The sequence below is a fragment of the Centruroides sculpturatus genome, unplaced genomic scaffold (assembly GCF_000671375.1).
Source record: "Centruroides sculpturatus isolate CEXI.00-Female unplaced genomic scaffold, Cexi_2.0 scaffold968, whole genome shotgun sequence".
Classification (NCBI taxonomy): Eukaryota; Metazoa; Arthropoda; class Arachnida; order Scorpiones; family Buthidae; genus Centruroides; species Centruroides sculpturatus.
The window spans coordinates 28,235-42,371 of record NW_019385084.1 but is presented as its reverse complement, the minus strand read 5'-3'; the positions used below and the strand labels follow the sequence as shown (position 1 = coordinate 42,371).

The following is a 14,137-nucleotide window of genomic DNA, read 5'->3' as shown; positions in this document are numbered from 1 at the left end:
AATGCGATGTTATAATTAATGTGAAGTGAAATATGAAAAATACTTTTTAATTAGTATCCAAAGGAATTTTTTTAAAAATGGACACTTCGATAAATTTAGATATCGAAAAGATATTGGTCGATAAAGGCCATTTCGCACCAAAATTTTATGCGTAACTCATGCGACGTACCGTACTCCATACTTTCACAAAATAGCTTTTATTAATTTAAACAAATATATTCACATTCGGTGCCGATCATAATCGCGAACGCCGAAATCCCGAAAGTTAAAATCCCGAAAGGTCAAAAAACCCCGAAAAATCACAACCATTAATGATTAAATTCTATAAAATATAATCCTAGAAAAAAATAAAAAATAATAAATCTTTAAAAGACATTTATTTACATTTTTAAACGAAATTTATTTGAGAAACATATAAACATGCGACAGAACACTTCATAGCCTCTTTAACACAATAAAATATTTAATAACAGTAACAGCCATTATGTATGCATTGTATATAATACAGAGTAGCTATAGAATTATTAAAATCAGTACCAATAATTCATTAAGAATGGCCGAACGGTCCAGGCAATTCAAACGCTAGCCTACCACTCTGAGAATCGGGGCGAGCAACTCCCCAAAAAATTTTTCAGGGGAAGTCGGACCCGGATATGCCAGTCTCCATCCCTTGCCATCCGGCCTCCCCATTGCGAGTCTGGCCAAACTTACTATGGGCATGGAAAAAGGCCCTCTTAGTCAAGGGTATAGTCGTAAATTTAAAAATATGCAAAGGCGCTAACCGGCTTTCGAGTTTGAATTGACACTGCAATTAGACACTTACATAAATATATTTCTATTCTTATATGACACTTGTTTGATTTTATAGATAAATCAGTATAAAATCTGTAATTAATATCAAGGTCATATATCAAAAAGTACAAACTTCAAAGGTTAAGACTCTCTTGAAGATAACAAAATATATTATTTATAAATTTTAATAATTTAAATTCCAACGCGTTGTAAATACGATAAACGTATACTAAACATCTACATTCTAAGATTTTTTAAACAGGAAATGGAGAATTCTTTGAATTTTTAATACATCTGTTTCATAGTATAATCGAAATTCAACGAATAAACTAAAAAATTTATAAGAATCATTATCAATAAGATTAGAAATCAATCTATTTATAAATCTTATACTTTTTAAATAAATTATCTTTAATATCGAAAATGATATTCGATTCAAAAGTATCTTAGAGCACCTCATGGGCACCAAGATGGCCTTTATCAAGCCCAGAATCGGTTCGATTAGGCACACGTTGGAGACAACCGGATGTTAAGGGACATATCCTGGACACCCCATAAAAATTTCGGGGATTGCTGACCCTCACTAGATTACGGGTTATCAGAGCAATGGAATGATGGAAGATTTAGGGATATACAGAGCGTAAAATGCGCCCGCAAGTGGCCGAGCTGTCTTCGTACCTTGAACACTGGTAGTTTGATTGTGGGTTCTCGCCTCGCTCGGACGTTTCCGGTTTCATTCCACGTCTGTAACGTCCTAAATAGGGGCCAGTTTCCTTTAAAAAGACCTCCCGGAAGGCATCGCCCCAGTAAGTGTTGTGTTGCCATAACAGAGAGCAAATGCATTCCCTTTCTGAGGATTTTTCTCAAGTAAAGCGAAATACTCAAGTAGAAATAACTTGTGTATTTGTTTCCTTTCTGCACCCATCTAAACATTTCTGGATCCTCTATTGGCTGCCCCTGTAGACTATTTTAATGTGTGAAATTTGAATTATCTTTCGAATTAAATTTTGATAAGATTAACCAAGTTGTTTTTAATGAAATGTCAAAATATAAATAAACTATAAAAGTGTTATGCATAATTTTAAGCTGAAATGATGCAATTTTCAAAGAATTACACCATCCTAATTTATATATAACTGTATCTAGATTGATATTGATAAGCAGATGTTTTTTCTACGAGATCTCGATGGCGAATAGACGTTTTGTAAATATTTTATTACCTTCATGCAATAGCTTTATCCAAGATTTTACATTATTAAAACGAAGGATAATCAATAAGAGTTACTTCACTTATTCTCAAAATCCTAATCACTATCCAAGAAAACAAAGTAAATGGACTTCTGCGGAAGAAGCTGTCTCTGTAATTAAATCTGGTGAGTTAACTTAAAACTAAAATAATTTTAGCTCCAATATAGTAATTTAACAATAATGTGCTTTGCTAACTTTATAATTTTTATATAAATATTGTTAGTGCATACAAATTGCATTACTTCGATGCGTAAGCTAAATGTGCCATACTGTAAGATGATTTAATAATTTGTTATTACCTGTCAAGAGAGCCTTCCGGGAGGATTTCCTATAAGGAGATTAGCTCCCTCTTTGGTGAAGAATACCCAGAAAACTTCACGGGGATAATCCATTAGTCAGTCTCAAATTCGCAACTGACTGCCAGTGTTTAATGGTTTTATCCATTGGGCCATTGGAACCATGCCCACCAGTAATCGAATGGATGAAGGCCAAGGTGTGGCCTTCATCCATTCGAATGCAAAATTACTTAAATAAACACATCTCTTTATATATCTTGATCTAAGCTTGATTACATTGATGGGATTAGGCGACGCGATCTGTCAAGGAGTGCTTCCCCGGAGGACTTTTTACAGGAAACTGATCACTATTTAGGTATTGGAAACATGAAAAAACCCGGAAAACTCCGGGATTTTTCGTGTATTTAAATAGTTTCGTTACAGGTGATAGAATATTTATCCAAAGCGTAACTTCAACTCCCCAGAAACTTGTAACAGCAATGATGCAACATGCCACAACTTCAGAACTCAAAAATCTTACCACGTACTTATTCTATATTCACGATGACGTAGAATATCTAAAACCAGAATACAAAGGTATCATAACTAATCAATTTTGGCATTTACTTTTACTTTATTATATATGGTAATTTATATTTTCAGGTATATTTTCTTGCAACATATTTTTTGTTAGTCCAAGTACTCGCGATGCTGTAAATACCGGTAAAGCTCATTATGTACCCATATTCATCACGGATATTCCATTATTCCTTCACCAGCAACCTGTTGATGTTGCATTGGTTCACGTATCACCACCGGATGAACGTGGTTTCTGTAGTTTGGGAGGTTGCGTAGAATCTACCAGAGCTGCAATAGAAACAGCCAAATGTGTTATAGGTATTGCATAATTTTTGAATTATATGTTTACGTTTTCAACGAAGCCGTGTGTAATTATAATTATTCACGTAATAGCACAAGTCAATTCTTACCAAATTAAAACCTTTGGTGACAGTCAAGTTCACGTCAACTGCTTTGATTTCTTAGTAGAAGGGCATCATGAGTTACCACAAGTACAACTGAAGCAGTATTCAGAAACTGATTTAAAAATAGGAAAATTACTTGCGGATAATCTAGTAGATGATGGTTCAACACTCCAGACAGGTAAGTGATATACCATTCTAGAAAAAAAGTTTCGAAATACAGTATAAGAATAGCATACCAGCGGCATCCGCAGACTATGAAAAGAAGGGGCACAAGCTATAAAAAAAGACATCGTACGTTATGTAAGAAGCTTCATACTCGATGATTCAACGTCGGATCAGCGCTTCCACAAGATGGTGATGATTATACTCGGGGATATATTGGCCTCGTAAACAAGGAATGTGGTTATGGTCAACATACAATGGACAAATATCGTTCTTTAGTTTCTTTTATATTTGCAGAATAGGCTTGCTAGAAATCATGAAGTTTCTACTGTTTGTTAATAATAAAATCCGAGGTCACCTTTTGGGATTAGGTAAAGGGTAACCCGGACGAAATGGGGCACGTGCCACAAGTGCCCAATTTACGTGCACTCCTGATAGCAACACGCTTCGCTAACGTATTGTTAATTAATATAAGATAGTTTAGCTGTATGCCAACGAGAAAGAAGTGAAAGTCCATGTTTCGTCTGATTTTTCTCCGATATTTTGAGTCAGCATGTCGTTTTCCATCTTTCATACTGGAGCCGAATGGATGAAACCACTGAACGTAGACAGTTTGTCGCAGGTTCGCGCCTCACCAACGTGGGTTTTACCAGATTTTTTTCATCTTTCTAACACCTAAATAGAGGCCAGTTTCCCTATAGAAAGTCCTATCACTCAAGTGTTGCGTTGCCTTATTTCATTAATCTTTAATACCTTCATACCGGTCGATCTGCAGTGGAGTTAGCCCATAACTGGCAAAATTGTCTGATCGTACAGTCGGTAGCATAAGAATGCTTCGCATTGTAAGACTATGCACGTTGCTATTCGTAAACATATTCTAATTTTAATTATAAATACAGTACATCATAATGTTTTTAGGTGTTGGATCTCTTCCCGACGCCATATTGGCTTCGCTTAATCAACACAGGAATTTGGGTTTTCATACCGAAATGTTCAGTGATGGAGTTGTCGATCTATTTAACTCTGGTGCCATTACTAATCGATTTAAAACCGTTATTCCAAGAAAGATAGTTACGTCTTTTACTAGAGGAACTAAGAAACTTTATGATTTTTTAAATAACAACGTATGTGTCGGTACGTAGTAACGTTCCATTTGAAAATTTTAAATGAATTCATGTTAATTTTTGAACTTTATAAGATATTTTAGCATCGGAACACATTCAAAATCTTGTAGTAGGCCTTCTATTATCCCCACGTAGTGACAATTTTTTAATTATAATATAGAGATGAGGGATATCAGTTTCACTAACAACACAGGAGTGATCGCTTCCAATCACAAAATGGTGGCCATTAATTCATGCATCGAGATTGATTTAGCTGGAGAAGTTGCAGCCGACTGTATTGGATCTTATATTTATTCAGGTAAGGTATCATTTATATAGCTAATTCTCATAAAGTTACAATGTTTATTATAAGAAGTGATAGTTCGAGTGTTCTTTTCAGGATTTGGAGGTCAGGTAGACTTTTTAAGAGGAACTGCTGAAAGTTTAGACAGAAAGGGAAAGCCCATAATCGTTTTACATTCGAGGACTAATAAAGGACAAGCCAAAATCGTACCTCATTTAAAACCTGGTAAGTAGAAGACCAAAAAATATTTTAAGATTAAAGACATTTAGAAAGATTTTCCAGTAAATTGATGAAATTTTCAGGATCGGCAGTTGTGTCCACGCGTGGCCACGTCCATTACGTAGTTACAGAATATGGAATTGCTAATCTTTTCGGCAAGACTCTAAGACACAGAGCTTACGAATTAATTCGAATTGCTCATCCGGATGACAGAGAAAAGTTAGAAACAGCAGCATTTGATAGATTCAAATGCATGCCTTCACCTTGATCAAAAAATCAAGGATTATGGATGCTTTGCTAAACATTTTGATAAATAACAATGATTAGAAACGTTGAATGAGGATTATAATGGTAATAGAGTTTCAGAGAAGTGAATTTCAATTTCGTTTCTTCAATTCTTTGGTTCCTCATTGCAAATCTTTTAGAGAAATCGGGAAACTTTTATTTTTTTAATTCCTTTAATTAAAGAATCGAGTTGAAACAGCGAATCGTATGTATTTGATTCTTCTGTCCAATGTCTTCAGAATTTGAATTCATTTATCAAGTTTAAATTAAATTTTCATTACCAAATTCAAGGGGATAGGTATTCAGATAAATAGAATTAATAGAAGTAAATGGCATATAATGAAATAAGATAATATAAATTAAAATAATATTGAAAGAATGTGACAATAAAGAACAATAGTGTTCTGGATACAGAAATTTCAGAAATCTTCGACAAAAGGCACAGGAGTTATTATGCTTCGAATTGGGTAAACAAAATCGTGCCTCAATCCACACACAACATCCATATATTCACGAAAAACCATTATTTTTTGTATTTTTTGGTGTTTCAAGTCCCTCAAAGTCCAAAAATGAAAAAAAAAAATATGGCCATACTTTACTCTGTTATAGTAGTCGGGAAAGTAACAACCGAATGAAACTTTATGGATCTTCGTGATGCCGTGAGAAGAATAACAGTTGTAATTCTCTATATAGGCTACAATTATGCTATATTAAATTCCATTTTTTAAATTCGTAAGCGATTTTAAATGATATTTTGAGAAAATTTAACAAGATTATTTCCGAAATTGATGCATTGCAAAGCGTTATTTCTAAGTATGGTACATTGTATTTCTTTTCTCTGTTTCGTAAGTATAAATGAAGAAGACAAAGAATAGAAAATAGAATGTCCTATCGGCAATTTTTATGTATAAATTTTCACCTTAATTAAAATTCACAATAAATAAAATTTCGATTTTGTCCTAAACGTTTATACTAAAGCCTCAGTCATTTTGGCGTTGAATTTGGTGCAGACTGCAACAGATTCAACATATCAGGCATACAATAGGGTACCAGACACACAATACGAGAAACTGGATCCTATTTGGGTGTTAGACACGTGAAGAAAACAGGAAAATGCCACATGGCAGCTCGTTAGGCACACCAAATGCTAGTGATCATTTGTATTATCCAGTAGGCAACGGTGAGCTGAAAGAGAAAATTTAATTTGTTAAATAAGAAGAATAATTAAAACGATAAAAATTCAATAACAAATTCTTTATTAATCTGATATAGAGGATAAATCTTATCTCGATGATAATAATAATCAGCCGTCCCATATTCCACTTGATATAAAGTATTTTATTCAATAATAATTTAACGGAAAGGAATGAAATTTCCAAACCATCCTAACGTGTAAATGAATATATTCAAGCTGATATTGACGAGCAGAAGAACCATTTTTCTAAGATTCTTCAATGGCGATTCGACGTTTTACAAATGCTTCGTTACTTTCGTGTAATAATTTAAATCGAATTGTTTCTCTACTAAAGAAGAAAGTTATTATTGCAAGAAGCTATTTTACTTATTCTCAAAATCCTAATCACTATCCAAGGAGACAAAGTAAATGGACTTCAGCAGAAGAAGCTGTTTCTGTAATTAAATCTGGTGAGTTATCTCAATAATTCTAAATTATCTAATGATAAAATAAATTTCTTGTATCTATAGTTGTTCTAAAATATTATATCAATATTGTTTAGTTTTAAAACATAAGCTTTACTTACAGATTGATTGAATTTTAATAGCGCAAGAGCCATTTTGGCCAAGATGATCCACGCTTTATTTACAGACATTGAAAACTAGAGGTTCATAGTTTTTTTCGGCCCACCAATATAACCGAGTGGATAAAATCGCTGAACATTGATAGTTGGACGTGGGTTCGAGTCTGGCCACGTGTTTTCCTGGTTTTATTCACGTCAGTAACACCTAAATGCCCACCAGTGGCCGAGTGGTCTTCGTACCCTAAACACTGGGAGTTCGGTCGTGGGTTCGCGCCGCGATCGGACAGGCTGGCTGCTTGGAGTTTTCCGGGTTTTCTCCTTGCCAATAACGACTAAATAGGAGGCCAGTTCCCCATAAAAGTCCTCCCGGAAGGCATTAGTTCCCCTCGCGTAACATCGCGCCCCATAGAAGGCAACGGGAAACCACTCTGGGTAGTAACTTTCCCTAGTATACACCTTGGCGGGTTACTAACCTACGCCAGGTGTCGCCGACGTCAGGAATCTGATATGGCACCAAGAAGAAGAAAACACCTAAATAGGGGCCAGTTTCCCATAAAAGTCTGCCTGGGAGGCATTCCCCCTCTGAAGATCGCTCATTCGTCATACTTCGAGTAGATCTACTCAAATAATTAAAAGGATTGTACGATTAATGGAATAAGGGACTTGGGTGATCTGACAACGGGGTGCCTTCCCGGAGTATTTTCTGTGAGAAATTCGGTGCTATTTAGGTATTAGAGACGTGAAGAAAACGCAGACAACTTTACATGGCCAGTCCGTGTGAGGTGAAAACAGGCGACGGAGTAACTTTCAAAGTTATAGACTCAGAGAGGAGGCAAAAAATTATAAGATGCATATTTTTTGGGGGTAATTTCTATAAACAATAATAAAAACAGTCTCTCACAGCATATTGCTATCTTTATAAACGCCAGATGGTCGAGAAGTTAGATGGCAGCTGGCCCCCAAAGAGGTACCAGCTGTAATCGTGATGTAATCCAGAATGGTCGAAAAACGTCAGGAATTTTTTAGGGGTTGGCCCGTCCGAACACGTCAGGCTCTGTCCCTCACCATCCGGATGAGTTACTTGTTAAAAAGACTCAGTACCACGGAGCGGAAGAGTTCAAAAAAATCCTTCTTTATGGGCAAATTGCATGTGACGTATTGGCGTTCAGGATGTACGTCTTGCTCATTTGCCCCTTCCGTTTTAACCTCACTCAATACATAACAGAGTAACCAAACTTTAAATGGGAGAAAGTGTAAACTTTGAGTGGTTCACCTGATGAAGAGATACGGTGTAAGTAAATTTTAAAACAAATTCGACAATTAGAAACAAAAAAATTACCACACAGCACTTCGAAGTTTTGCTATACAATGGTCAATAAAACTATCATTAAATGTACATTTTTGGTCAGTGCAATAAAACTACGACGATGTGTCATAGTTTTTTAATGTACGTAAATTTCTCTTGCTAGAAAAGATATGTTCTGAAGAACTCTTCACCAAAATCTTCAAATCAACCCAGCGAGTCAGTTGCTACAAAATTGAGTTTCAAGTGATTTGTATGCTTTTGTATGGTTCCTTGGACTCAACGTCTTCTCAGTCCAAAAATGTACAAATGTTCCTATAGTTTACCTCGTGTTTTGCCATATTTTACACGTGATAAACGTTCAGATGCATGCCAAACCATATACACCTCCACGAATAGCACAGCACAAATATGGCGCAGGAAGCGGAGCGATAACGATTTGGTCATATGAAATGACGTACAAGTTCTCTATAAATTCAATTTCTATTTAAATACAGTACTAAAAACCGAAAAATTATATTTAAACGAATTCCTTACAGGTGATAGACTATATGTGCAAGCCATATCTTCGACTCCTCGAACACTTGTAGCAGCAATGGTGCATCATGCCAAAGCTTCACGACTCAAAAATTTATCCAACTATCTTCATTTTATGTATGGAGATGTCGAATATCTGAAACCAGAATATCAAGGTAACATAAATGAAAATCAATCTTTGTATTCACTATTCATCATCATTGTTATTCATTTTATTCGATATATATTTACAGATATATTTCATTGCAACGTAGTTTTCGTTAGTCCAAATATACGTGAAGCTATAAATACCGGAAAGGCTCATTATGTACCCATATTCATCACGGATATTCCATTATTCCTTCACCAGCAACCTGTTGATGTTGCATTGGTTCAAGTATCACCACCGGATGAACGTGGTTTCTGTAGTTTGGGAGGTTGCGTAGAATCTACCAGAGCTGCAATAGAAACAGCCAAATGTGTTATAGGTATTGCATAATTTTTGAATTATATGTTTACGTTTTCAACGAAGCCGTGTGTAATTATAATTATTCACGTAATAGCACAAGTCAATTCTTACCAAATTAAAACCTTTGGTGACAGTCAAGTTCACGTCAACTGCTTTGATTTCTTAGTAGAAGGGCATCATGAGTTACCACAAGTACAACTGAAGCAGTATTCAGAAACTGATTTAAAAATAGGAAAATTACTTGCGGATAATCTAGTAGATGATGGTTCAACACTCCAGACAGGTAAGTGATATACCATTCTAGAAAAAAAGTTTCGAAATACAGTATAAGAATAGCATACCAGCGGCATCCGCAGACTATGAAAAGAAGGGGCACAAGCTATAAAAAAAGACATCGTACGTTATGTAAGAAGCTTCATACTCGATGATTCAACGTCGGATCAGCGCTTCCACAAGATGGTGATGATTATACTCGGGGATATATTGGCCTCGTAAACAAGGAATGTGGTTATGGTCAACATACAATGGACAAATATCGTTCTTTAGTTTCTTTTATATTTGCAGAATAGGCTTGCTAGAAATCATGAAGTTTCTACTGTTTGTTAATAATAAAATCCGAGGTCACCTTTTGGGATTAGGTAAAGGGTAACCCGGACGAAATGGGGCACGTGCCACAAGTGCCCAATTTACGTGCACTCCTGATAGCAACACGCTTCGCTAACGTATTGTTAATTAATATAAGATAGTTTAGCTGTATGCCAACGAGAAAGAAGTGAAAGTCCATGTTTCGTCTGATTTTTCTCCGATATTTTGAGTCAGCATGTCGTTTTCCATCTTTCATACTGGAGCCGAATGGATGAAACCACTGAACGTAGACAGTTTGTCGCAGGTTCGCGCCTCACCAACGTGGGTTTTACCAGATTTTTTTCATCTTTCTAACACCTAAATAGAGGCCAGTTTCCCTATAGAAAGTCCTATCACTCAAGTGTTGCGTTGCCTTATTTCATTAATCTTTAATACCTTCATACCGGTCGATCTGCAGTGGAGTTAGCCCATAACTGGCAAAATTGTCTGATCGTACAGTCGGTAGCATAAGAATGCTTCGCATTGTAAGACTATGCACGTTGCTATTCGTAAACATATTCTAATTTTAATTATAAATACAGTACATCATAATGTTTTTAGGTGTTGGATCTCTTCCCGACGCCATATTGGCTTCGCTTAATCAACACAGGAATTTGGGTTTTCATACCGAAATGTTCAGTGATGGAGTTGTCGATCTATTTAACTCTGGTGCCATTACTAATCGATTTAAAACCGTTATTCCAAGAAAGATAGTTACGTCTTTTACTAGAGGAACTAAGAAACTTTATGATTTTTTAAATAACAACGTATGTGTCGGTACGTAGTAACGTTCCATTTGAAAATTTTAAATGAATTCATGTTAATTTTTGAACTTTATAAGATATTTTAGCATCGGAACACATTCAAAATCTTGTAGTAGGCCTTCTATTATCCCCACGTAGTGACAATTTTTTAATTATAATATAGAGATGAGGGATATCAGTTTCACTAACAACACAGGAGTGATCGCTTCCAATCACAAAATGGTGGCCATTAATTCATGCATCGAGATTGATTTAGCTGGAGAAGTTGCAGCCGACTGTATTGGATCTTATATTTATTCAGGTAAGGTATCATTTATATAGCTAATTCTCATAAAGTTACAATGTTTATTATAAGAAGTGATAGTTCGAGTGTTCTTTTCAGGATTTGGAGGTCAGGTAGACTTTTTAAGAGGAACTGCTGAAAGTTTAGACAGAAAGGGAAAGCCCATAATCGTTTTACATTCGAGGACTAATAAAGGACAAGCCAAAATCGTACCTCATTTAAAACCTGGTAAGTAGAAGACCAAAAAATATTTAAGATTAAAGACATTTAGAAAGATTTTCCAGTAAATTGATGAAATTTTCAGGATCGGCAGTTGTGTCCACGCGTGGCCACGTCCATTACGTAGTTACAGAATATGGAATTGCTAATCTTTTTGGCAAGACTCTAAGACACAGAGCTTACGAATTAATTCGAATTGCTCATCCGGATGATAGAGAAAAGTTAGAAAAGGCAGCATTTGATAGATTTAAGTGCATGCCTTCACCTTTATGAGGATACTTAAGCTGGACTCTGTATTAATCATCCATCAAAGATTTATTCTATAAATTTGTCATTTTGAAAATTTAGTGGTAATTATATTTCGCAGACATTTGTTCAACATGACGAATAAAATAATACAAATGTATTTAAATACACAAACCCTGAGAATTCTCCTTGTAAAATACAGTATCTACCAATGGCACGTTATACTCGGTAGCTTCAAGAGACCGCAAATTTGAATGCAGAGGTCCCATGTAGACCTACAGTGTTGACTTCAAACAATTTTCAACTAGCAATAATCGCACTTCGGCTCAAACCTCATTAGTAACGATATCGCCTCTGCGCAAAGCTTGACTTCAAACAATTTTTTTGAGAGGAAAGATATTTTCTTGTGAAAGATTGGTTTGAGGGCATCCACCGACAAGGAGCCCAAAACCAATCTTTGCTCATTTTGCCCATATACAAGGTCTGTTCAAAAAGTATCGGACTTTTATTTTTTCCGCGTAAACCAATGATGCGCGGAGGCCTCTTTTGATGGAGTTGTGGAGGGGACAGTCATGCACAGCCCTGAATTTTTTCCGCCTGCAGGAAACGTCAGTCGTTGTCAGTCGGCCTGTGAGTGAGGTCATGTAGCGAGCTCTCGTCAGATTCCACTAACTTGTAAGTTGGAAAATGACTGAACAACGTGAGCAGCGATATTACATCAAATTTTGCCAAAAACCTTGGCGATACCCGAGCGTAAACCATTCGCAAGATTCAGCAGGCTTTCGGGGACGATCCTCGAGGCCAAAAAACGCGCGGCAGGCCCGCAGCAATATGAAGGTCATGTTGACAGTTTTTTCGACTCTCGTGGGGTGGTGTACCATGAGTACGCACCACGAGGCCGAACCATTGCAAAGGAGTACTACCAGGAGGTCCTTCGTCGTCTTTTCGACGCTGTGCGACGCAAACGACCGGATCTGTGGTCGATCAAAACTTGGCAACTCCATCGTGATAACGCATCCGCCCATTCTGCGCATCTGATTCGGGCTTTCGTCGCCAAACACAACACTCCTGTGGTTCGTCACGCTCCGTACTCTCCCCACATGGCTCCGTGTGACCTTTGGCCATTTCCCAAGCTGAAAATGCCGCTAAAAAGAACCCGATTTTAGTCGAGAGAAAACATCGTGCGGAATGCGACGGACCGGCTGATGGCCATTCCAAAAGATGCGTTCCAGCAGTGTTTCCAGCAATGGCAGGAACGCTGGGAGAAGTGTATACACTACCAAGGAGACTACTTTGAAGGGGATTATAGTTTTGTACCTCAAAATCAATAAATTTATTTTTTCTGACCAAAGGTCCGATACTTTTTGAACAGACCTCGTATAACGTGCCACTGATGTCCACAAAATTTTGTATCAAGGAATTTGCAGTTTAAATGAAGTTTAAATCATTTTATTACGATCTCACTGCATCCTACAATTCATTTTATAGGAGGTATAGAGAAAAATCCAGTAGCGAGTTGCTTAACTTTCCCGGCAACATTTAAAACTGCTTGTGTGGCGCCATCTGTTACTATATTTTATTATTAAAAACGTTTTATATTATTAATTATTAGCGAGGTTGCGGCCGAAGTTTTCATCCGTAAAACGTGAACGTAAAATAAATAAACTTGTGTGTGGCGCCATCTGTTACTAGGTTTGTTTACTTTTGATATATTTAATTACTATAAAATGGCAAAATGTTTAATTTGAAGGATAATAAACAGTTGCTTTAAAAATTGTAAATATTAAATACTAATGAAATANTGCGTTGCGTCATCTGTTACGATATTTTTTTATTAAACACTTTTTATATTTTTAACTATTATAAAATGGCAAGAAACTTAATTATAAGGGTACGGAGAAGTTTTCTAAAAGATTGTAAATGATAATAATGAGTGAAATCGTCATTACCGTACTCGAGATACGACACACGATTCCTTTTATCTCCCCACCCCGTCGACCTTTAACCATCAAAATTTAATAGAATCAATCTCCCTAATACCCAAACCTCCTTGAAAAATTTCAGAAATTTTCGACCAAAAGCACGGGAGTTATGGCTTACAGTCAAACGTCGATATAACGCCCTCCTAAATAGCCCCAGTAGATACTTGTGAACGAATTTTCTGTATAAATATTAAATACGTGGCTCATCGGTATTCGGGAATCAATAAATGTACCGATATTAACCTTTTTTTTTTAAATAAAAACAGAAATGTGGGTTCGGTTCTCTGTACAGCGAACAGAACACATATTTACCAGTCGACCCCTTCTATAACACTGTTGATTATTCCGTTTTATATGAATTCCATGTTGTACGAGTCACTTAGATTTTACAAATACGTAAGCCGTTCACAGCCTGGCACACGTATTTGTAAAATCTAAGTGACTCGTACAACATGGAATTCATATAAAACGGAATAATCAACAGTGTTATAAGGGGGTCGACTTGTATATGCAAATAGTTTTTTCTAGATATTGATTTATTTTTTCGTTTGTATGTATACTTTATATGTTGTAAGGGTATCGTGTGACGTGGGTTCGGTTCTC

General features: G+C 36.2%; 2 protein-coding genes and 1 non-coding gene across 4 annotated transcripts; 2 read left to right on the top strand and 1 right to left on the bottom strand.

Moving 5' to 3' along the window:
• Window positions 1-1,947: 1,947 nt before the first annotated feature.
• On the top strand, window positions 1,948-6,823 carry LOC111634421 (4-hydroxybutyrate coenzyme A transferase-like). Of its 2 annotated transcripts, none has more exons than XM_023379187.1 (8): window positions 1,948-2,165; window positions 2,760-2,912; window positions 2,979-3,212; window positions 3,288-3,476; window positions 4,379-4,594; window positions 4,745-4,882; window positions 4,964-5,092; window positions 5,170-6,823. In XM_023379187.1, the coding sequence occupies exons 1-8, from the start codon at window positions 1,979-1,981 to the stop codon at window positions 5,352-5,354; spliced, it is 1,431 nt and encodes a 476-aa protein (XP_023234955.1). In that variant the 5' UTR covers window positions 1,948-1,978; the 3' UTR covers window positions 5,355-6,823. The 2 variants fall into 2 exon arrangements, with proteins under 2 accessions (XP_023234955.1, XP_023234956.1); XM_023379188.1 differs by having other exon boundaries at window positions 2,097-2,165; window positions 2,749-2,912.
• Window positions 6,809-11,847, top strand: LOC111634420 (4-hydroxybutyrate coenzyme A transferase-like). The gene is made up of 8 exons (XM_023379186.1): window positions 6,809-7,015; window positions 8,971-9,123; window positions 9,202-9,435; window positions 9,511-9,699; window positions 10,602-10,817; window positions 10,968-11,105; window positions 11,187-11,315; window positions 11,392-11,847. The coding sequence occupies exons 1-8, from the start codon at window positions 6,826-6,828 to the stop codon at window positions 11,577-11,579; spliced, it is 1,437 nt and encodes a 478-aa protein (XP_023234954.1). The 5' UTR covers window positions 6,809-6,825; the 3' UTR covers window positions 11,580-11,847.
• LOC111634433 lies at window positions 11,777-11,918 on the bottom strand. The gene has a single exon (XR_002758218.1). It is a non-coding gene; the product is annotated as a U4 spliceosomal RNA (small nuclear RNA).
• Window positions 11,919-14,137: the final 2,219 nt, after the last annotated feature.

Bases quoted from the DNA above. Each gene is read 5' to 3' on its own strand.
- LOC111634421 (XM_023379187.1), top strand. From the start codon at position 1,979: ATGGCGAATAGACGTTTTGTAAATATTTTATTACCTTCATGCAATAGC. The intron at 3,213-3,287 runs GTATTGCATAAT...TTCACGTAATAG, and splicing joins AACAGCCAAATGTGTTATAG to CACAAGTCAATTCTTACCAA. The intron at 5,093-5,169 runs GTAAGTAGAAGA...TGAAATTTTCAG, and splicing joins CGTACCTCATTTAAAACCTG to GATCGGCAGTTGTGTCCACG.
- LOC111634420 (XM_023379186.1), top strand. From the start codon at position 6,826: ATGGCGATTCGACGTTTTACAAATGCTTCGTTACTTTCGTGTAATAAT. The intron at 7,016-8,970 runs GTGAGTTATCTC...AATTCCTTACAG, and splicing joins TGTTTCTGTAATTAAATCTG to GTGATAGACTATATGTGCAA. The intron at 10,818-10,967 runs GTACGTAGTAAC...ATTATAATATAG, and splicing joins AAATAACAACGTATGTGTCG to AGATGAGGGATATCAGTTTC.